The sequence below is a fragment of the Semicossyphus pulcher genome, unplaced genomic scaffold (assembly GCF_022749685.1).
Source record: "Semicossyphus pulcher isolate SPU_LCO1_2020_fin unplaced genomic scaffold, fSemPul1.0.p SCAF_10, whole genome shotgun sequence".
NCBI classification, from domain to species: Eukaryota; Metazoa; Chordata; class Actinopteri; order Labriformes; family Labridae; genus Semicossyphus; species Semicossyphus pulcher.
In genome coordinates this window covers 4167660-4190364 of record NW_027211604.1, presented here as the reverse complement: position 1 = coordinate 4190364, position 22705 = coordinate 4167660, and the positions used below count along the sequence as shown (strand labels likewise).

The 22705-nt window shown below is 43.5% G+C and overlaps 1 protein-coding gene across 1 annotated transcript in view; it reads right to left on the bottom strand.

Moving 5' to 3' along the window:
- The window catches only part of ppm1e (protein phosphatase, Mg2+/Mn2+ dependent, 1E), a 44311-nt gene extending 22110 nt beyond the window's left edge, over positions 1-22201 (bottom strand). The window contains exon 1 of the mRNA XM_069670779.1: positions 21800-22201. Within this exon, the coding sequence (XP_069526880.1) occupies positions 21800-21984 (185 nt within the window). The 5' untranslated portion in view covers positions 21985-22201. The remainder of the gene's footprint in view (positions 1-21799) is intronic.
- Positions 22202-22705: the final 504 nt, after the last annotated feature.

Here is a 22705-nt window from a genome sequence, read left to right as displayed (position 1 = left end):
CCCGGTTGCCAGAGATAGTAAAAATGCGAGATGTCTCACTCCTCAGCAAATTCAGCTCCGGAAAATGATGTAATGTCCGTGCATGAAAAACACGCGCGACGATGTAACTAATTATTGACAATTAGCTGATTCTGTCCTCGATTTTTGCCAGCAATGTTGACTAATCATCGCACCCCTAGTCTGGAAACGATTAGCATAGCTTAGCATAAAGACAGGAGGACGGAGAAAACAGCTTGCCAGCGTGACATGCATCGACCAGTGTTCATCCCGTACCAGATTCAAGTATTTGCATCTCGTTAATTAGCTACAGCGAGGAGTTGTGCACCAACATTTTCACTATTAAATTCACTATTTAAATAAAAAGAATTTTCGCAAAGACTTTAGAGCTTTTGGTTTTATTTGAGGGGATATTTTAATGTTGCATCTTTGCATGGAGTCCTTTCTCGCACAAAGGTGACGAGTCCACTGACCAATCTGGATGTCTGAAATAATGAGACACAAAACTCTCTGTAGAGCTGAGAGAAGCTGTAGGATCTACTGACAAGTTGCTTCAAATGACCCCAATGCTGATATAATGGTGGCTCAGTTGTGGAGTGGGTCGTCCCCCGATCAGAAGGCTTGTGGTTCGATCCCTGGCTGCTACAGTCTACAAAAGTGCTGTGAGTGGTCAGAGGAGAAGAAAAGTGCTATATAAGTGCAGTAAATTTACCATTTTACCATTCCTTTTGTAAAACATGTTCCTGCTGGGGATTATTTGCAGTTTTATTAAATACTTTTATTTTGAAAGGAAAACAACTGTTTCATCAAAGGGAATCTGTGTTGATAGGATCTCGCCTGCCGTCAGCCTGTTCATCCTCTCTGCTGCAGCCACGTTGGGATAAACCAGCAGGATTCAAACCTTCTCTCTGTAATGTACTTATCATTGATCACACCTGGATGTATTTCATGACACAACATTTCCTTTACGGCTGTCAAAAGGGAAATGTTTGGTGCCAAACCGAGTCGGCGTGCCGACTTGATCCTCTCCTCACCATCTGTTGAACAGAATTAAATTGCTCAGAGGATGAAACGTTGGTGATTGTGAAACACGGCCTGCTCACAGGCTTAGAAAACAGCTGCTGTGAAATATCTCTTCTTATATACAACAACCCCCACCCGAGATACTTACTTATACAAAGAGGAAGTACATTTAAGATCCTTATTTTGTCATCATAATCCTAGAATTTTATTAGAAGCTAATTTCTTGTGTAAAATGTTTAATAATTTGCCTTAAGAGTAAAAGTTTTAGTTTAGATTACTACAGTGAAAATATCTGACAGCTGATTCCATTTCCATTTCTGATTTCCATTTCCCACCACCACCCATTCTTCATGCATGCTGACTTAAACATAAATGTATTGATCAGAGCCAGAAATAGAGGAATTTTATAATATTGATGATGATGCTGAATCCTGATCACACTGAGCCCAGTCCACAGAGAGTCGATCTTCACGTTTTCTTTGGTCCAAATCTCAGTTTTCCTCATCAAACTCTGAGACACTGAGCTGCAGTCAAATGTCCATTAATGCTCCCCAGTGGATAAACCCTTCTAACTCTTAAACCAGCCTCAGGTCCAGGTGTCACCTTTACACAAACACCACACAGTCCCTAATCGGGCCACATTATAATCGTTCATCTTCAATATTTGCCCTCTTTTTTTACGGATTTGTTAAAGGAATATGTTTCTGTTTTTGACGGACGATGCAATCTATTTTGGCCCGTTAAAATTGGCGACTCATCCTTTGATCTAAATGTCGGAATATGTTGTTGCCAGTGACCTCAAAAAACGAGTGGAACACGTGGTTAACGTTGTGCAATGGCTGCATTTTATACGGCCGTATTTTTGTGAAGACAGTTTGGTGATGACGCACAATTTTTACTGTTTTGTGACATTTCAACAAAAACAACAATCATTTGTTGTAGTAATGATCCCACAGCTTTCCTCTAGCACTACACACGGGGTAGTCTTTACATCACAGCTACAAGTGATCAGTAAGTGGTCAGTTTTGTTGCCTAAAATGCACACAGCATTTTAGATTCACCTAGCTTATTATTGCTCTTTATGCAGCTTTACATTAATATATATACAATAAAGCTCTATATGTTTTCCAGTTCGGTAGTCACAGAGATTCTACCTGTAAGAAATAACTTTTTGTCCTTGATTTTTCATCCTTTTGTGCAGGTTCTCATTAAAATATAAATTCATTATTCTCCGTTTTGTTCTGCTTTAAGCTCAACCTGTCGCTCTCGCTTTCTCTGCTTCATTCAGCAGCTTTCAAATACATTCCTCAAGGTCAGACAGGTAGGGATTGAGGACCATAATGTGAGCTGAACTGCTTTGCATTCAGTTCATCTGCCACAAACACATGACTCATCATTTGAATTATGGGGCGCTCTGTGTGAAGAGAAAGCCCGGCGCTGTGGAGCAGCAGCAGAGCGTAAAAGCTGCTGCTGCTGAAGTGTCGATCCATAAAGCTATAAAGAGGGAAAGGAGGACACTGCACACTTTTGAAGGTCATTGCACTTCCAAAAATGGGGCCTCTCCAGAGCTGGATTTAATGAAGGTGCCTGTTTTAGAGACATCAGAGTGAGCCGCTGCTGGAAAGAGTTGTGTTTGATTCTTTACAGTCCAACACAGTCCAGTGTTACACAGGTACAAGCCATGAAACAGACTGATACGCTTTAAACAGGGCTGTAGATCAAAGTGTACGCACATCCTCTTTCCACTTCCCTGTCAAATAAAAGGGTTTTATTGTTTCTATAAAATACTCATTTAACCTTATTTTCATTTAAAATCACAGTTTAAGGTTTTAATTACTTAAAACATTTACATTTTTCAGAAAAGCCGTCAAAAGTCAAGCTGAATGAGAAAAGCACTGACTTCAGACTCATATTTTTCCAGGCTGAACTTGATGTAAGATCAGCTGAGTTTCCATCACAGCAGCGATATAAATTAAGTCTTTCTGAAGCAGCCTATGATGGCGTGTCTCACATGACAGACGGGCTGCAGTCCTCCGTCCCCGTCTGTCTGCATGGAGTTTGCATGTTCTCTCTGTATTTGCATGGTTTGCCTCTGCTTTCCTCCCACAGCTGTGGTGAACAGGAGACCTTAAAATACTCCTGCCTGTGAGTGTGTGTCGGCCCTGTGACGGACTGTCATGAGTGTTTCCATGTATGACAAATGATCGAGCAGTGCAGCTCCACCATGCAGTACAACATTCAAAATGTCCTTACATGTTGGTCTAAGTGATTTAACATTGAAGGGTTTGTATTAGATCAACTATTACATATTGTGCAAATCAAGACTTTAACTGTACAGACATGCTAGCAGCTCTGTAGGGCTGCACTTAGGCACAGCAGTGCTTTCAGCTAAATGCTACTTAGTTTAGCATGTTAGCATGCTAACATATATATTTAGAGACGTTCTGATATTATTTTCCCCTCCTGATACCAAATTTTATCCCTGAACTTGTGCATTCGTCAATCTGAATCCAGTTGGATGAAAAAATATTTAAAATTTCACCAAAAATCCAACAGTTGTTCGACAATTAGCCTAAATGTGTTGGACAACTCTATATCCCAAAGGCTAATGACAGTCACTAGCTGCTAACTGCTAGCAATAAGGCATATTTAGACTGAATGACACGGCATGACAAGAGAACCCCACAAATTAGCTTTGTGCTAATACTGTGCTAATACTGACACTGTTGGACAGATCATGGGAAGTTAAAAAATGATTTAACACGTTCACTTTCGGGGGCTGCACGGTGGTGCAGTTGTTAGCCTCACAGCTAGAAGGTCATCGGTTCAAACCCCAGTTTGGGCAAGTTGGCCCTTTCTGTGCGGAGTTAGCATGCTCTCCTATTGCATGCGTGGGTTCCCTCCGGGGTCTCCGGCTTCCTCCCACAGTCCAAAGACATGCTTGAAAGGTTAATTGGTGACTCTAAATTGTCGATACGTGTGGGCGTGAGTGCGAAAGGTTGTCTGTCTCTATGTGTCGGCCCTGCGATTGACTGGCTTCCAGTCCAGGGTGTAACCCCGCCTCTCGCCCAATGACAGCTGGGATAGGCTCCAGCCCCCCGTGACCCTGAACAGCATAAGCTGTATAGATAATGGATGGATGGACATTCACTTTCCTTGGCAAAAACCTGGACTCTACATTTCCCACATTGCAACTTGGATGGAAATAGTCCGATCAAAGATTTCAGTGTGTTATGCTAGTAGCAGCTAATGTAGCCTCAAGCTGCTTGTTAATAGCAGAGAGCAGACAACAGAGGTCTGATATAAGCTCACTTTATTGTAAAACTTCAGTCTTTAGACCCCAACAGTGAGAACTCAGTTGACATCACTTGATGCCAGCATGGAGGAGAGGAGAAAACAAGCTATTAGCTACATTAGCAATAAATTATTGTAAAAAGAAAACTAAGGAGAAGCTTTTAGCCTTGTTGAAAATCCAACATGGCACAATAAGAGAGTCATTACAGTGTATATTCAACATTGGTAAATTAATAAAAGAATTTAACATTAACAGTGTTTTTTGTTAATAAAGGAAACCGTGCTCTGATAGCTTGAAGGAACTAAATTAATATTCATCACTCTGACCTCCCAGAGAGAAAGGTCACATTGGTTCATATCGTTCATGATTGTGCTTGTTGGCGGATGCCGTGTGACTCAAACAGTGCAGGATCAACAATTGCCAGTGGTGGTGGAGGGCAGTAACTGAGGCTGGCCTCTGTGGTAATCCCAGTGAGACGCTCTGATTAAAGGATTACGGCTGCAACTAATTTCAAAGGCAGGGATAGCCCAGGCCGGAGCTAGAAGGCAAAGAGGAGAGGAAGCTGGACGGACGACTCGACTCAGTAAAATCTGCCAAAACGAGCACGGACGTGGTTAAAACACCGGAATTATATTGAAAATAAGCACAGGTCACTCTCACGCTAGCTACAGCGCTGACTTTGATTTAAATGCATTCCCAGGTCTGTTCTCTTCTACGAAAGGATGTCACAGAAAAACCCCTTTAACTAAAAACACAGGGCCGACTGAGCATCAAACTACTTCAATTTTCAGAGCTGCTCTAGAAAGCCACACAGTTACTTCCCAGAAGCCTCAGAGGATGAACATCTCCAGGGGGATCAACTCTCCTGGCTTCATATTGCTCTGATTAAACAGTGAGAAGCCAGTGGACAGACAGATGGTGGCGTGAAAAAGTAGGACTTTCAAAAATACCATGCAAACACGCTCTGATCTGCAGCGTATGTAGACTTCAATTTAAAGCTGCGCACAACATAAAGCTTTGTTCATTGTTACAGGCAGCTATCACAGGAGTGCTGCGGATGCGTGTGATGTTTTACACTCCGACTGTGATGAAAGCTGTAACCATTGTCTTTGAAACTAGTTCAGCTCAAAAAGGAGGCCACTTCATTCTGAGACGGTACATGTGGGACTTCAGAGGACGGTCTGATTCGTCTGCTGTGGAGTGACAAAATCGTCCAACATTTGCTCACTGCAGATGAAATACATTTTGAGGTCTGTGCTGCAGCTTTATTCCAGATCAGTGCTGCTGTTATACACGTATCACTTTATTCTATAGCAATGTGAAACCTTCTGTGTGCTGCGTCTGGTCTGACCTGTGACCTTAGATGTTCTAATTAAAGCAGAGAGGAACACTTATTCAGATATGCTCAAGAGTCTAATCCGTGAACGCAGCTTCATCCCTCTGGCTGACGGCTAAAATACATCTCTTGTTAAATGAAAAGCTAAGAGTGTCCAACTATTAACCACAGTGCTCAAGAACCTTGCTCCATGTATTCCCCTTTGTGTCTTCCCTCATTTCTACACCACCTTCCAGGATTCCCACTTTTCTCTGTTAGCATGAGAACCCCTCGCTGCTTCAAACCTGCGAACGTCGACAATTGTCTACATTTTTTATTGAGAGAGAAAGCTTAACAAGATAAACCACAGCCATTGCAAACACACAATCCAATCTGCAGCACATTTGCGGCCCTTAGAGGGTAATTGATCCTCAAATTCTGCCATAATCATGTGCGACAGAGGAGCAACAACAGAAGGAGGCACGGAGCCAAGAACGGTTTCCCTGCTGGTGAAACAGGGAGTCTGGTTGAGCCTTGACATTCACTAGAAGCACATTAAGATCCCACTTAAGAGGGTACATGTGTTGAAGCTCTGCAAGAGGCTCTCAGGTGTGTATCTGAGGGGGAAGGACTGACTGTAACCACTGTGATGTCATCCATTGGTTTGTGGACTGCGAGAGTTTGGGGGAGCTTTCTGGGGATGCCATCTTGGCCAGAAGTGACCATATTTGGAGAAGAGGGTGGATATCCGAGAGGTCAAGTTCAGTTACCTGAATAAGCTGAGGTAACACTTAGCAGACAGCTAGCAGCATCCTTTATAATGCACAACCTCAAACCTGATTATAACTTTTAAGTGAGTTATATTCGACATTAGGGCTGCATGAGGTTGGAAAAAAGTGACGTTTTGTGCTGCGATATTTATTACGAAATAACAGGAAAAAATTATACCAGATAAATGCTGATATTTTGTTGGGACTTTTAAGTCTATGTTCCTGAAAACACAGGAGAGAGAGTCCAGGTGGAGCGACACGTTTCTTTATAAAATAAACACAAATACACTCGTGGGCTGCAGTTGTGTTATTTATAGGGTGTGTCATCTACCGTTTCTAATGGTTTTCAAATGTATGTTAAATCAGCGCGATCAGCCCCGCGACAGTAACTGTTTGAAACGAGAGCTCACTGTATCCTACTTCCTGTCGACACACACGGCCTCACGCCGCGTGTGTGCTGAAGGTGTAGCCACTAAAAGTAAACACTCTGCAGCACGTCCGCTCTGTTACAAGCCCGTATATGTCGTAACAGCGTTAACGAGCACCGGGACGAGGAGCTGCTGATGACGGCAATACACACTGAAAACACCAGGCAGGTGACACTGCAGCTCAGCAGTCACTCTGTGCTCACTCTAATAAAGAGCTGCAATTACGTGATGTCAGACGGACTTTTGTTGTAGAGTAGTGATGAAAGTCCTTTTGCACAGAGTGACAAAAAAGTTTGACGTGTTTCGTCTAATTTGCGTCACAGTCGCACGTCCTGCGATGTGACTTCTGCACATGTGCACTTGCGGTGGGTAAGCAATTTATCGTGCAGGCCTATCCAACATAACTCACTGCTGACTTGAGCAGGTTAATTTGCTTTATTCTGTCAGGTAAAGTTGGGTATGTTAATATGGCTGTCTGTGGAGATTGACTCACTTTTGGGGCCAACCTCAAGTGGCCAATCAAGGAACTGTTTTTTCCACATCCACTGTGTCAGCTCCATTTTTCTGTGGTTGCTGCTTGGTCAGTACAAACCACATCAAACGTTGCTGTCTGTCAGTCCCACATATCTTCTTGAATGTAGCCCAGTTGTGTGTTCGGAGAGGAGTGCGTCTCTGTCTTTTTGGGACAAACTCGTTTTTGGTTCAGCTCCTCGATCATCACCACATCCTGCTTCGGTGTTCATCTATTTTGGCAAGTTCAGGTCGCCGGTTTATTTTGGATCGGCCTAATTATCTGCACGTCTAATCAGATGAAATCATTTCGCCTTTAAAAAATCGCTTTTGGTAAAGTTTAGTAGGATTTTGTTGAATTTGGTTATTTTAACTTCACTGCAGCCATTTTGTCGTCTGCTTAGAAAACTTCACAAAGTGTCCTCCCCGCAGCTCGAGCGGCCGACTGTCTTCAGAGAGAAAGTGATTTGTGAAGAGCTTCAATCTTCACTACAGTTTTCTCCCACTTTGAACCAACTGTGATCACAACAGAATCATAAAGAATGACAAAGCGGTCCACGAGTGGGACGTCGTCAGACATGATTAAGTCTGCAGGAGGGATGCGAGTGATAAAACACGTTCCTCTGTGACTGAGGCACGTTAAGCAACTTAGAATTACAAGACATGCTTCATAGGAGACGACACAGTCCCCAGACAACAAAACATGTGCTTTATTCTTTCATTACAGTCCAAATTCACAGGAAACAAAGTTGTGAACATGCAAACACAGAGATACCTCTTGACGTAACCTTTTTATTGCAGAACAAAACAACATAAACAAGCGTCCTCAAAAAACAGGAGGTATTTCGGGCTGTGATTATGGGGCAGCCGGAAAAGCAGAGGATTAAAATCCCCACATCGCAAACTCAACAATAAAACCAGCGCGTCTCCCACAGAGGAATAAATCTCTCATTCCCATTAAATTCATTTCCAGTCATTAATCATGTTTCCCTCATTAATCAGCAGCAGCTTTACACAAAATGTTTTGGTTTGTAATCAGATTTGACGCTGTTTTGTGTTTTTATTGCTCATTAATTAAGATGTCTTTATGGCGTACAGATTGCTCTGTGGTACTACAGCTGAATTGGTCACTCGAATGTTTCAGCTTCGTGTGAGTACAGCCCCGGGAGTGTAGGAGTGATGAGAGTGTGTGGGCAGGTGGACATTAATGCTGCTACACGCTCCTGTATTGGCAGTATTTCCTCTCTCCTGTGCAGCATCCTACTTCTGCAGGACGGCCTGAGGGAAGTCCTCATTACTGAAGCCCTGTAGGGGTTTGCTTGTTCCAAACAAAGCGTGCTCGACCTTGAACCAGAGGACACAACAGTGGTTCAACGGTCAGGTTGATCATCTGAATAAAACATGGTGTTACAGTGTGGAAGGGTTTAGAAGGCCAAATAAACAGAATCTCTCCTTTCATCAGTGTCCAGGTAATCCCTAACAACTGAAGCTTACAAGCCAGACGACAGCTGGCTATGACTGGCAAGAAATTAATGAATTGAATTCTCAAAAATATACACCACTTACATCCATCCATTACTGCCCACCCTGTTCTCAGGGGGGCTGGAGCCAATCCCAGCTGTCATTGGGGGAGAGGCGGGGTTACACCTGGACTGATCGCCAGTCAATCACTGGGAGACAGACAGAGTCACCAATGAACCTAACGAGCATGTCTTTGGACTGTGGGAGGAAGCCGGAGTACCTGGAGGGAACCCACGCATGCACGGGGAGAACACGCAAACTCAGAAAGGCCCACTACGTCAGAACACTTATCCAGGGTCGGGTCGTGGTGGCAGCAGGCTCAGCAAGTTATCCCAGACGTCCCGCTCCCCAGCAGTGATTTCCAGCTCCTCCTGGGGGATCCCCCATCAGGCCAGGTGGGATATATAATCCCTCCAGCGAGCTCTGGGTCTACCCTGGGGTCTCCTCCCAGTTGGACGTGCCCGGAAAACCTCCACAGGGAGGCGCCCAGGAGGCATTCTAATCAGATGCCCAAACCACCTCAACTGGCTCCTTTCAATGTGAAGGCTCGACTCTGAGCTCCCTCCGGATGTCTGAGCTCCTCACCCTATCTCTCAGGCTGAGCCCAGACACCCTTCAGAGAAAACTGTCGCTTGTATCCATGATCTTATTCTTTTGGTCACTACCCAAAGCTCATGACCATAGGAGAGGGTTGTAAATTGAGAGCTTCGCCTTACGGGTCAGCTGCTTCTTCACCACGACAGTCTGGTACAACGCCTACAATACTGCTGATGCTGCACCAACCCATCTGTCAATCTCACAATCCAAAACGGTAGTTGGTTAAGTTTAATCACCAAAACTAGTTGGTTAGGTTTGGGAAAAGATCATTGATTGGTTAATACAGGGGTCTCCAAGCCTGCTCCTGGAGAGCTATTCTGCATGTTTTAGGTTTCTCCGTACTCTAAAGCCGCTTTCCCACTGGTCGAAAAACCCGCTAACACCCGGCTTCTTTGCTTAGTGGGAAAGGTTACAATCGGCATTCAGTCCCGGGTCAAATGACTCTGCAGTAGACCGGGTAATTATCGCCTCGGCTCTGATCTGCACTGATGGAAACACAAAACCTGTGTCGACACGCTAATCTCCGCCTCCTTTCCGGCGCGATGCTATGCTCCGTCGGTAACTTCTGCGACTCCTCGTCATCTCAGCTACAAATTCCACCCGTCTCCGTCCGAGCAGTGCTCGAACATCGTTCCAAATTTGTCACATTTAGGTGGGAAAGGGGTATAACACCTGATTCGACACCTGATTTGCTCATACCCCAGAGACGCTTCATTTGGTTGATAACGAGCAGATCATTCAAATCAGGCATGTCAGAGAACGGAGAAACCTTAAACATGCAGGTAGCTCTCCAGCAGCAGGGTTGGAGACCCCTGGGTTCAAATAATAAGTAATGGCGACTTTTAGTTACACACAAACAACGGTCTACAGGGTGAAAGTCCTGAGTCTGTCCATCCAACCCAACACCCTCTGAACGCAGACCTTCATGCTCTTTATGTCATGTCAACTAACTTCTTAACTTCGTCTTGGCTGCCACGTCATGTTTGTGAAGCTACAATCAGAGACTGTTCAGCATTTTAACAAATTAAATCTTAAATGCTAAAATTAAATGTTTCACCTTTAAAGTCATCATTATATTTTTGTTAATGATGTTCTCTTCCATTTAATCACCGGTACCAAATCAGCAGGTGGTAAGTGTGATTTTTCTTCATGGGGAAAAAACATCATTAAGTCATTTTAATTATTGTTATGAACAAAACTACCTGTAATAACGAACAGGTGTGTTATGATGTCACTCTGAACTCATCCGCAGCAGCTCAAACAACGTGCTCGTTGATGTCGTACTTTTACAGTCTGTGGTTCATCCTTGAATAAATCCGTCACCAGCAGCTCCTCTAACACCACCTACTCTTCTAATTGTGTGCGTGTGCGTGTTGAGTGTGTCATGTGTGCCGGAGGAAGCCGGATCTACCCCCCAGTTCTTTACAGCTGCGGGAGACATTTCCATTTAATGAGGTCTAGAAAGGCTCTCCCCTCAATTACTATCCATCAGCTCTGAGCGTGTGTGTGTGCGTGTCGAGGGTCATTTAACTCCCCCTCTCACTCCTCTTCAAGTCATCATCAATTCATCAGCAGTCAGGGCAAACACCCAGACAACAGAGAAGTTTCTTTATTCTGGACGGCATCAAACTTATATTTAATTAACTCAGAATGACGTGATCGGTCTTTAAAGGCTGATAGTGACTCACAGCATCTTAAACCTCTTACACCATCAGAGCACACGCTGTTAAATAAACTTAAATGTGTCCTGTGGAGGTGTAAAGTACGGAAGCCCTCAGCGGACATGCATCCATACATTTTTTTCCGATTAATTTCCGGTTGTTTCTCGAGATCTCGACTTATTTATCTTGTAATCTCGAGATATCAAAGCTGGTTTTCTCGTGATTACGGGATAACTCTCTGTCGATCTATAAAACAAAACAGGTTGGTCACTGTGATGTTACAGAGCAGGACGTGCCGTGCTAGTTAAGTTAAGCCTGATTCTGCAACTCTGGGGATACGAGTTATGATCATCCGACGTAAATAAGTCGAGATCTCGAGAAAACAACCGGAAATTACTCGTTATCAACGGAAAACGTGGTAAACAACATTTACAGCTGCATGTCTGCTTAGGGCTTCCGTAGTAAATCTGTATACAAAAACATGTGGGGTACCATGCAGTCTAACAAATGTGTTTCCTTTTCATAAAACACTTACAAACACGTATCATAATGTTGTTAATAAAGCAGGATTACATCCATGTTTACGGGCTTCTATTTCTCTGCCTTCGTTGGAGCACTGCAACGTTTGCTTGCCTTGTAGTTCGCCAACGGTCGATCAATAAATTACTTTAAACCAATGCAAAACCAACGTCCTCAAGCACAGGCAAGATTTTTTAAAAGAACTAGTGGTGCGTCGGCTTAGTTGAGAGGCCGCGCGCCTCATGTTCTCGATGCAGTGGTGCCTGGGTCGACTCCGACCCTCAGCCATTTGCTGCATGTTGTCCCCACTCTCTCTTCCCTTATTCCACTCTATCCACTGTCTTATGAATAAAGGCAGAAAGGCCGGAAAAATAATCTTAAAAATAATGAAAATAATAATAAACTGGTAAAAATACAACAGGCCTAATGCCAACACATCCTTATATGGGCAGAAGGAATTAGTTTGTGTTCGCACAATCTTACTAAGTTTGGTTTAGCAGGAGATCGTGGTTTCAGTCAAAATAAGCACATTAGTTACATATATTTAGTGAAGATGAAAATTAAGTTACATAAGTACTACTACTACTAAGTAATACTTAAGTCAAAATAAGTCAACATGGTCTATTGGTTCCCGAACGCACACGAACATGGTGAAAGTCTTTGACCCATCGGCCCTGACAGACTTCTCATTCTTTACACTTTATGTACACTTTCCTCCTTTGCTCCCGTCATATTACGGCCCCTTCAGGTTGCTGCCTAACGATACAGTAAGATGTGGGTCTTAATAAGCTGCTTGCAGAGACGACGTGTATGGCCGCATGTGTGAGAGGATGGTCACTGCAGAGTCCCACTTGTGTGAGAACTGGTTGCTTGTTTTTACGTGTTTTTGAAATGGTAATCTTTGCTGTTAGCTTCTTGGCTTACACGCTATTATCACAAGCCTTTAGTCCCACTGGGCTTCAGCGGCGCAGAGATGCTATCACATCTTCTTTGGGACAGATTTAAATATGTTTGCTCTTTTTTCTCAGAGAATGACAGCACGATGTGGCTACTAAACTCTCAGAAACGGACTTTTGTCAAACTATCCTGTGATGACGATACATGAACAGCCTGATATGTACAATATACAGGCCTGCTGGCTGTTGTGCAACTAGTCAGAGGCCATGTTAACAAAGTATTTCTCCATATAATTCAAGGTAACAATGTATTCAAGAAAAAGCAACACTTTCTATTTAACAGCTACTAGAATCTTAACCACCGTTGTGTTATTATCACCTCTTAAAGCTCACGCAGGACAAATTTAAATAATAAAAACCCTCAAGGCCGTTTTCACACAAAAGGTCTGTCAACTAAAAAAGGAACAGTAACTTCTAAACGTCCTCTGAGCCGTTTAAAGCTGTTAAGGAAATCTGAAATGATTTTCAGTGAAGCCGCTGTCGCCCTCTTTTACAAGAAAACGGGTTTGTTGAGAGGAAAAAGTAAGAAATCGCTTTGAACCTGAAAACAAGGCCGCGTCCCAAATCACCCACCACTCACTATACAGAACACTGTAAAGGGAATTTACCATTCTGTAGTGCTGTCTGAATTATGAGTGAGAACTATTATATCCTAGTGGACTCATTGTATCCCACAATGCATTTTGAAAAGTACTGTACAACCGATGGTCCCTTACCAAGCAGTATGCTATATACCATCATGCATTGCGGTGCAAGGGAAAAGTGTGATCAAGGATTCTCACCAGAGGGATGTTTCGTATTGATGATGACGGACAGGAGACAATAATAATCTGTATGCACGAGACAAATTAATACATTAAAAAAAATCTTATAAAAAATAGATAAATAAATAAATTCATTATATTTAATTATTTTGTGAAAATACGATCAGTATAATATGAGTTATCACTGAAATTAATGTCCGTATTTATTATTGAGCTGCAGCGAGAAACGAGGATTTATTTAATATAAGAATTTAGGAAGAAAAAGGTCGTTCAGAGTTAGCCGTCTTTTTAAACTTTAGACTAAATTTTAATTAAAAGTTTTAATTCTTCTTTATTTAAATATTTTCTCATGTCTAAGTTTTCATCCAAAAAGGTTCTGCAGGATTTAAAGTGCTTAGAAAGTGAAATTCATACATCATCGTGTTACTGTCGACTTTATAAATGAGGCACCAGCTCAGGAATGGCAGCTCGTTGCCTTCTGCCTACAAGCTGGATTTATATACAGGCCTGCGCTTGTTTTATGAACACAGCAGCATAATTCAATTCATACATAGGAGTAAACCCACCACACACACACACACACACACACACACAATCCTGCTGTGTTCTGGGGGAGTACACTGCATCCTCCTTCTTCAGATGTGACTCCCAGCTGCCTGGAGGAAATGGATTAAAACCTATCTGGCGTCACACACACACACACGCACGCACGCACACAAGCTCTGTCCACACCCCCAAACTCGCTCTCGCACAAGAACCTCGCCCGCCCCTTATTAACACTCCCTCTCACACAGAGGGGAATCTCTCTTCTTGCAGAAGTCTATTATTAGCTGTTCAACCCAGAGACAAACTAATGACACGTTGGGATGAATCACCAGAGCTGCTGCCTCCAACAATCATTACGCTCACCGTGCAGCTACTGTAGACGTCCACGTAGGATGCTGGCCACCACACAAACATTTAAACACACGCATGCCATCAGTCTGCTAAACGAACTGCAGGGAAAGTTCTGGTCTGTGAACCGCAGAGGCCCACGTGTCTGCAGGTTCTCCCTCCGACACGAACCAGACGTGACTCACCCGACACCCCTTTTTCTGCCGTCCCTGAGCCTCGATGCTGCTTGGTGTCAGCTGAAGCGTGTCTGAGGCAGACAGTAGGCTGTCATGAGATGTCTGGACACATTCATGATCTTGTTAACTAATTAGTGGAAGTGATAGGTGTCGTTTAAACCAGCACAAGTCTTTAAATTAAAGCGGAGATGAGCGGAGACACATATTTCCTGTCGCTCTTCACTTTCCCATCAAATGAAGGCAAAAAGGCCAATAAAATAATCTATGTATGCACCAAACAGACAGTTAGCAGTTAGCTGATGAACATAGTGGAGCGTTTAGCTGCTAAAGAGGGAGATACTCTCTTCAGGACTTGATGGAGAACAAATCAGAGCTAAAATATTTGACTTAAATTGGTGAGGTGGATATCAATCTGGGATCCCATCGGCTATAGTCTGAGACGATATAGCCTCTGGGGACACCGGTAAACGTGCCGATAATCAACGTCCCGCCAAGACTTCCTTTTCCTGCATTGTTACAGAAAGAGGAACCGTTTTCTTGTGGTTAACTTGTTATTAACGGGTCTTACCTTTGCCGAAATTTCAACATCATGATGCAGATTTGTAAGAAGTAAAACTTCGAGCTTTGTCAGGTCCGTCGTCAAGAGGAGAAGGAAACTTTTAAAATGCTCGTTTGTTGAACGGAGGTCGAATCGATCTGATGCATTCGAGGAAGTCGGGAAATCTGAACAGCTTTCATGACACAGCGTCGAGGGAATTTAAATTTTAGATGTAGAACAGAATGTTAGCTGTTAGCATGCAGATGTCTGTTTATAGAGATTAATAAGAAGCTAAATTGTCGTGAGGTCACGCTGATGGGAGCTGGGATGTCATTACGGCGGATTACGTTCCGTCTGCTTTTGCTCTCCTCACAGACTGTTTTTCCTGCATACGCCGCAGCCCGCTGATACGTGATTGGTCGATATTACTCGGACAGATTCTGCATTTCTATGTGGAATCTGTAAATAGAGAGTAGGTGGATATAAACAAGACTCCAAATGAATGCCCATTCTGCTGTCTACGCGTCTGATTATACGAGTTGGAAAAATCTGCAACACTTATTCCATAAAATAACAACTATTGAATAGATTGCCAAGTATTTGAATAATTGATTTATTGTTTGGGTTATTGAAAAGTCAAAATCTGGGATTCTATCTTCTTGAATTTAAATTATGTCTGGTGTCTTTATTCCTCTATGACCGTTTACTCAACATTTTTGGGTTGTGATAACATCTTTTTGAGCTTCCAGAAAAAACTCGCCTGGGTTTCAAGTCAAGTTAAAATCACAGGGAAATCTGTTTTGAGTGCTGTAAGTGTGTAAATTATGGATATTTGGCGGCAGCCTATCGATGATTGTGTTGCACGAGTCAGGAAGATGATGTATTGCCGTATCGATAATTTGTCCTATCAGTAATTTACATCGACGTCAGGCAGAGCTGTTAGTGAAAAAGCCTTGTAAAACCTTGTGACGGTGTTGTGCACCTTTGTTGCAGGTCATTCCTCCTGTCTCTTTCCCCTCATCTCTCTTCTATGTCTTTGTGTTTGTTGAAAAAGACAGTTATTTATTTATTGCTCAAAACAGGTGTAACAAAAAGTGTATTGTGCATAAGTGAGCAGCAAATTAACATAACATGACATGCACTGCTGCTGTCTAAAGTCCTGTTACTAACCTGCCAGTCTCACTGAAACCTGGCCGCCTGGTGCTGCCATGTTCAGACTGGCAATAAAAAACCATTATTACTCTGTGCAAGGACGCCCGGCTTGTTGTTACTATGACAACTGATGTATATGTAAAGAAATGTCAAAGGAACACACGGATCCGACTTTGTCACACGTACATTTTCCCTGAGCACAGAGGAGGCAGCTCTAACTGGCAGCAGACCACGCTAATGGGAGCATAAGTGATACATTAGATCGAGTATCAGCTCTGAATACGAGTTGATACATGATCCGTGTTCGCTGTGACTCCTGTACCGAGAGAAGGAGACGGTCGGTTTGACTCCAACAGAATACTGAAGGCTCATTTTACTAACATTAAAACACTTTAAACAGGCAGAACTAAAATCTGTGAGGTAGGCTGCTAAAGAGACTTTTTCCATGTGCACTGAGATCGAGGATAATCTGTGTTCATCATTTAATTGTAAAGGTCCAGTTCAAGAAACCTCCACCAACCGGACAGATTGATACGACCGGTGCTGTGTTAAATAAGAGTTTTCTACTGTTATGTCACTGATAAGTCGACATTAACGCTTCAAAATTAAAAGGGTTTCTGTTCTTAAACCGTCCCCCGTAGGTTTGTAAACTACCATTTGGAGGCCTCAAGTTCAGCATTTTGGTCGTTGGAACCTTGTTGGGTTTTTTTGGACTAAGAAGTGACCATATTTGGACAACAGGAGTCGTGTTCCTGGCCACCCGGCAAAGGTAACTCTCAGCCCTCGATTCCACGGGATCCGTCTCCGATGCGTTCCGCTGCTTGGGCAAGTGCTCCGCTGCGCTGCGGACCAGAAACACTTCCTGTCGGTGAGGGCTCGCGCCGTTGACAGACCAGAAACGCGGCGCAGACGGATCCTGTGGGATCAGGGGTCACTCTCGTAGAGTTCTGCGTTTGGTCTTCACCAATTTCTCTGGGTAATATCTGGTTCTGTGGCTGCTTGTCCCTACCTGTGCCTGTTTGATCTTTGCTTCTGGGCAATAAAAAGTGGCCTGCTGACTGAAAACGACACAATAAGAGAGGTGAGAAACAGCAAACTTACAGGTCCAACAGGTAAACAATGAGCTGAAACTCAGATTTTAGGTGTGATCTGAAGGTTCGTCAATCGAGCAACGTCTTTGCTTTCACATTGTGCTTTAATGCATTGTTATTAAAAATATACTGATTACAGCCACTTTAAGGTTCGGGGAACATGTTGATGTAGGCTAAAATAACTACTTTGTTGATACTAAAGGACCACCGTGTTAGTAATATTTTGTTGACGCAATCAACCACCCGACCTCTGCACACATCCTCTGCAGTCCCATTACAAAGCCAAACTACTTCCTCCTCTTCTTGAGATGAGCCAGAGTCTTAATTACCTCAGCTATGACGTGTGTTGGCCATCCACTGTCGCCCTTGTTTTATTGGGAGGACACTGCGGGACATTCGTGTTCCTTGGAAGATTATTCTTCCTGATTTTGTGAATTTCTCACCTTTATTTTAGCACTATATCACAAATCTACCAGCTCGAGAGCTCGCGTACATAAAACAGCCAAAAATGAGCGTCCTTCTTGACCTTGTGAGCAGCTGGAGCAGCGAGCTCCTGGTAGGGTCCCTTAAGATAAACTGCTCCGTGGACAGGGGCCAAAGAGTGATTCATATACTCAAACAAGCCAAATGCACTCTATAAGATGCCAGCCAAAGACGGGAGACGAAGGTAATTTACAAAGCAAGCTTAAGTGGTTCACTGCAGTTATTTTGGTATGTTTGGCGAATAACCATTACACAAAGCCAGGCTGGATGGACTCCATTTCAAATGACTGTAGCAATGTCAGCCTTCAGCCAAACCTGATCGGGAACAGGAGCAACAGTGACATTAGGAATCACACGCTCGTGGATTTGAAGAGCTGTCCACTAAAAAAATTACAACACCCAGTCATCATGTAATCACACATCTCCCGCTTGTTTCAGCTTTGTTCCACATCAAAAGGACTGTAGTTGTCAGGGAGCCCAGAGAGATGTTAAAACATTTTCTTCTTTCTTGTATTTTCCTGTGAGAGATTAGAGACGAGAAAGCCCTCTGAGAGCACAGACAGGACGCCTGCTTCGTGAGTCCACGCCGCGCGACACCGGCGTCACAGTTTGGTCAAGATGATTTTGTTTGTGAGTTGGATCCAATATTTTTGCTTGCCTTGAATCACATCTCGGTGTGCTCTAAATTTAAAAGGGATCTTTCTTGGCCCGTGCTTCCCCCTTCAAACAAGTTTAATAAAGTAGAGCTGGCAGTCTTTCCACTCCCAGCCGACAAACAGACAAACAAAGGACACCGCTTATCCCAGTGTAGGATCAGCTAATATTTAGACACCGCTGTTACAAATCAGTCATGAAAATTGAGCCAGTGGTTTTTCTGTAATCCTGCAAACAAACAGTCAATAAACTCATGATGGTGTAGCTGTTTGATAGACGCCACCGTTTGGGCAACATTATTGCTTGTTTTTGAATCTAATCAACTTTTATTGCTTTGCTTAAGTAATATTTCAATTTGGATGGATGGGGTGCGTGTTTGGCCCATGCAACACACTTCAACAAAGTTTCATGAAAACCAGGCCAGTCGTTTTTATGTATTCATGAGTCCAAGCCGCTTTAATTGGTTGTCTTGAGTTGCATCCAGATCTGCTCCAAAAGAGTTCTTACTTGGTCAGTGCTTCCCTCTTACATCAAGATATATCAAAACCAAGCCAGTCGTCTTTTTATCATCCAAACACAAGCAAACTGCCCCGCTTGCCCATGAGTCACATCAGTTATTATTAAGACTGGGTGGGACATAATATCAATACGGCAATATATCGTCGCCCTGACTCATGCAATACAATTTTTTGATAGGCTGGTCAGGCAGATATCGATGTTTTAGTTCAAAAATATACGACGCTCTAAACAGATGTCCTTGTAATTTTGACTCACTGCGTCACTACTTCATGACTTCACGCGGTGACATGAATGAGAACAGAACTGGCCAAAGAAGTTAATCAGATATCGTGATGTATCATTAAATGATTGTCTTGAAATATATAAATTATTGCAGAATCGCTGTATCTGGGTATTATTGATATCGAGAGCCATGTATCACATATCGAATCGAAGCGTATCGAAGCGTATCATATCGTCTTGTATCGCATCGAATCGTCTTGTATCAAATCATATCGTATCGAATTGTATCTTATTAAAGCGTATGGAATCGTATTGAAGCGTATGGAATCGTATCGTATGGTATCGTATTGAATCGCATCGTATCATATCAAAGCGTATCGAATCGTATCGTATCATTGCTTGTCCTGAGTCGGACATGACTGGATATACTGTATGTCGGATACATGTATCTCCCCCAAAACTGGTTGTAGGACTAAGATTTTAAAACCTTAAATTTGGCATCTTCACCATCTTATTCTTTGAACACAGAAGTGACAAACGGCATGATAATGTCTCTATCCGGGTTGTTGGGTCATGGTGATAGTGACTTGCCAATCACAGGTAGTCACACCCCAAAGACTGCCATACTTTATCCTGTATTTTACTTTTAATGGGAATATAATTAGCAAAATAATGAAGACGTGCCATATTGAAGAAGACTTGGAAGTAGCGACAGAGAACTAATTGGGAAAATGTTTAATGAGGAAATAAGAAGTAGGGTAATCTTCCAATTTGTTGGCATACAATCAAACTTCTCGAACCAGTGGAGTCACCACACATACAAAAGAAAGCAGGTTAAAGACTTCCTCATTGGCTTTACTTTTGAAACCAGCAGGCTATGGCTATGGTTCTTGCTTGGCCCAGTCTTTAACCTTCCAACAACTTTCATGAAAATCAGGCCAGTCAATTTTCTTTCATCCACCTGACAGACAAACAAACAGAACAGAAAACAACCTCTTTGGCGAAACAAACAAGGCAGCCACAGGGAAATTACTGTTTGGCTAACGCCGTGAATCAAACACTTGACAGATCTGCCAACGGCTCCCATGAGTCCTAGACACAGGCACAGTATCTAAACGTTGTGGGAGCTGTAGTTGTTGGATGAATACAATGAATGTCCAAAACATGTTCCAGTACATAACCTAAAACCATCTCTTCTCATTTTTCCATCAGCATTTAACAGGCGTGTGTGTGTGTGTGTGTGTGTGTGTGCATGCTGTCATCACATAATTGGAGGGGGAAGGGAGGGAAATCTGTGCAAGATGTTGAGTGTTGGATGCTCAATGACCTTACATTCACCAGCCAATCAAGCCTGGGCATCATGACAAGGGCAATATGAATGTGTTGATCTAATCTGCTCCAACAGGTCGTATGTGTGAACGCGTCCTCCTCCTCTCCAGCTCAGTGAAAACACCTGACAGCACAACTGGCTGCATGAGATCCATCCTGCCACCAACATATGCTCTCCATCACTGCTGGAGTGCCTCCTGACCTTCTGAGGGGTTACTGTAATGTGTCTATAGGGAGGTCCGTGTGCAAACTGGGCAGTGAAGTCCGTTTATTTTCCTGGGACATACGTACATGCGAGCAGCCATCCCCTTGCCGCTCGCTGCCCTACATGAATCCTTCCACACTGTTCTTCCCAGCACAGTTTCTGCACCTATTTTGGATTCAAAACCAGGCCAGGCAGCAGAGCTCAGGGCAGAGCTCTCTCAGCCTAGCGCGTCTCAGTTTTTACTGCTTCTGCACAACTTCATCCACGTCTTTAAAACACTAGATTGTGCAGAGTTAAGCACTATCTTTGTTTTTAAATGCATTTGGAAATGTGTTCTTTCCTTTGCAGCCCCTTCTTCAAAGAAATACAATGAGATTTCTATGTTCCCAAGGTTGCCCATGTCTTAAGACACTTGACGGTGTAGAGTTTAATTCAGTTGCTGCCCAATTTAAAGGATAAATTCCACCCTGCTTGATAAAATGAATCTGGAAATGTGTTGTTTCCTTGCAGCCTCCTTTTTCAAAGGAATACAGATTAAAATGCAAAATGTCATGAGCAATCATTTCATGAAAGCAGCATCTCAGTCTTCACATTTCAGTCTGTGTCTCGGATTTTTGAGAGCGTAACGACCAGTCTAACGATTGAGGCTAATAACGTAACCGGTGATGCTATTTTTAGCCTGCATGAAGATGCGCTCAGCAGTGATGGCGATGGCTTCCTCCCCCTCCTACACAATGATGACGTCGAACTGTTACGCAAATCCAGGGGTTCACCTTTTGTAGACCTCCAGCACTGTCACCACTGGCGCAAAATTTGTGGCACGACACACGAGGCAATGCACAGAAACAGTATATTAACCAGTATATGATACGACACAGCCCTGGTGTCACCTCTAAACTTCTGCTTTTCATTAAATTCCTCATTATGTGTCAGTAAAGACAGTTGTCCGAACTTGATGTTGGACACACCCAGAGTGGTGTGGAGCAGGTGGAGTAGCTGCAGGCTGGATCTAAAGTGGACCCAGTCGGGGTCGCAGCCCGCTAACCTCCACGCCGCTCCACAGAATATCACCAACAGTCAAAACACACGGCCGTTAAGCTGCCACAGTTACTTAATTCTACACAGAGACGTCAAACACACGGAAATAACAACATGCCATGACAGAAAGTGGTCACTTAACTATTTGTAGAGGTGTTGAAGACACAGGTCGAGACATTCCCCCTCCACCTCCTCATCAGTCACCAGGTCCGACAAGGGGCGCATCGGCACCGGGTCGCTCTCCTGCAGAGGCATTCTCATCTCCCGGAGAAAGAGCTCCAGGAACCGTCGGAAGGTTTTCTCCTCTGCTATAGAGCCGGCCATCATTTCTCATTCCTGGACAGACAGAGACAGCTCCGCCCGTCAGTAGCTACTCTAACTTGCCGGGGTAAGAAGAGAGAAGAGTCTAACCGAACTAGTTGGACTGTCAGAGCAGTACCAGGCTACCTGAATGAATGTGAACTACCGGAGGAGGAGAGCCGTTGACAACCGGTGTGTGTGTGTGGAAACAGCGGACCTGACAGGATGGAGGGGACCGTGGCGTCTCTGGTTACACTACCGGACTCGACTCGCTGTCAGAAGCTGGACTGAGCCCCCATTCAGAGCCGAGCGGGAGCGCGCGTCGCGTTATCAGGGATTTCGGATGATCAGAGGGCGGTGACGTCAGAGAGGACGCTGCGATTTAAATGTAGGTCGTGGACGCGCACGCATCGTCGTCTGACGTCTGACCTTTTTGTAGACAAGCTATTAATGAAGGTGGCCTGTTTTTGTGATGTCTGCAGTCCTGAACAAAAAAGTTTCATATTTCTTTAAGTTTCAGGGGCTTTACATGGTGGAACCAGGATCAACACTTATTATAACTACACTGAGGAAAATAAAATGAGACAATTACAATAATATGAAATAGATTACAATACCCAACGGTTATATAAGATGTACAACACTAGACACACGAGTGGTTATTAAATAGTGTGCTGGCACTAATAAAAGACGATTTTAAAAAGATAAATGAGAGTGGACTGAAAGGTTGTCACTGTTTCCTGTAAAG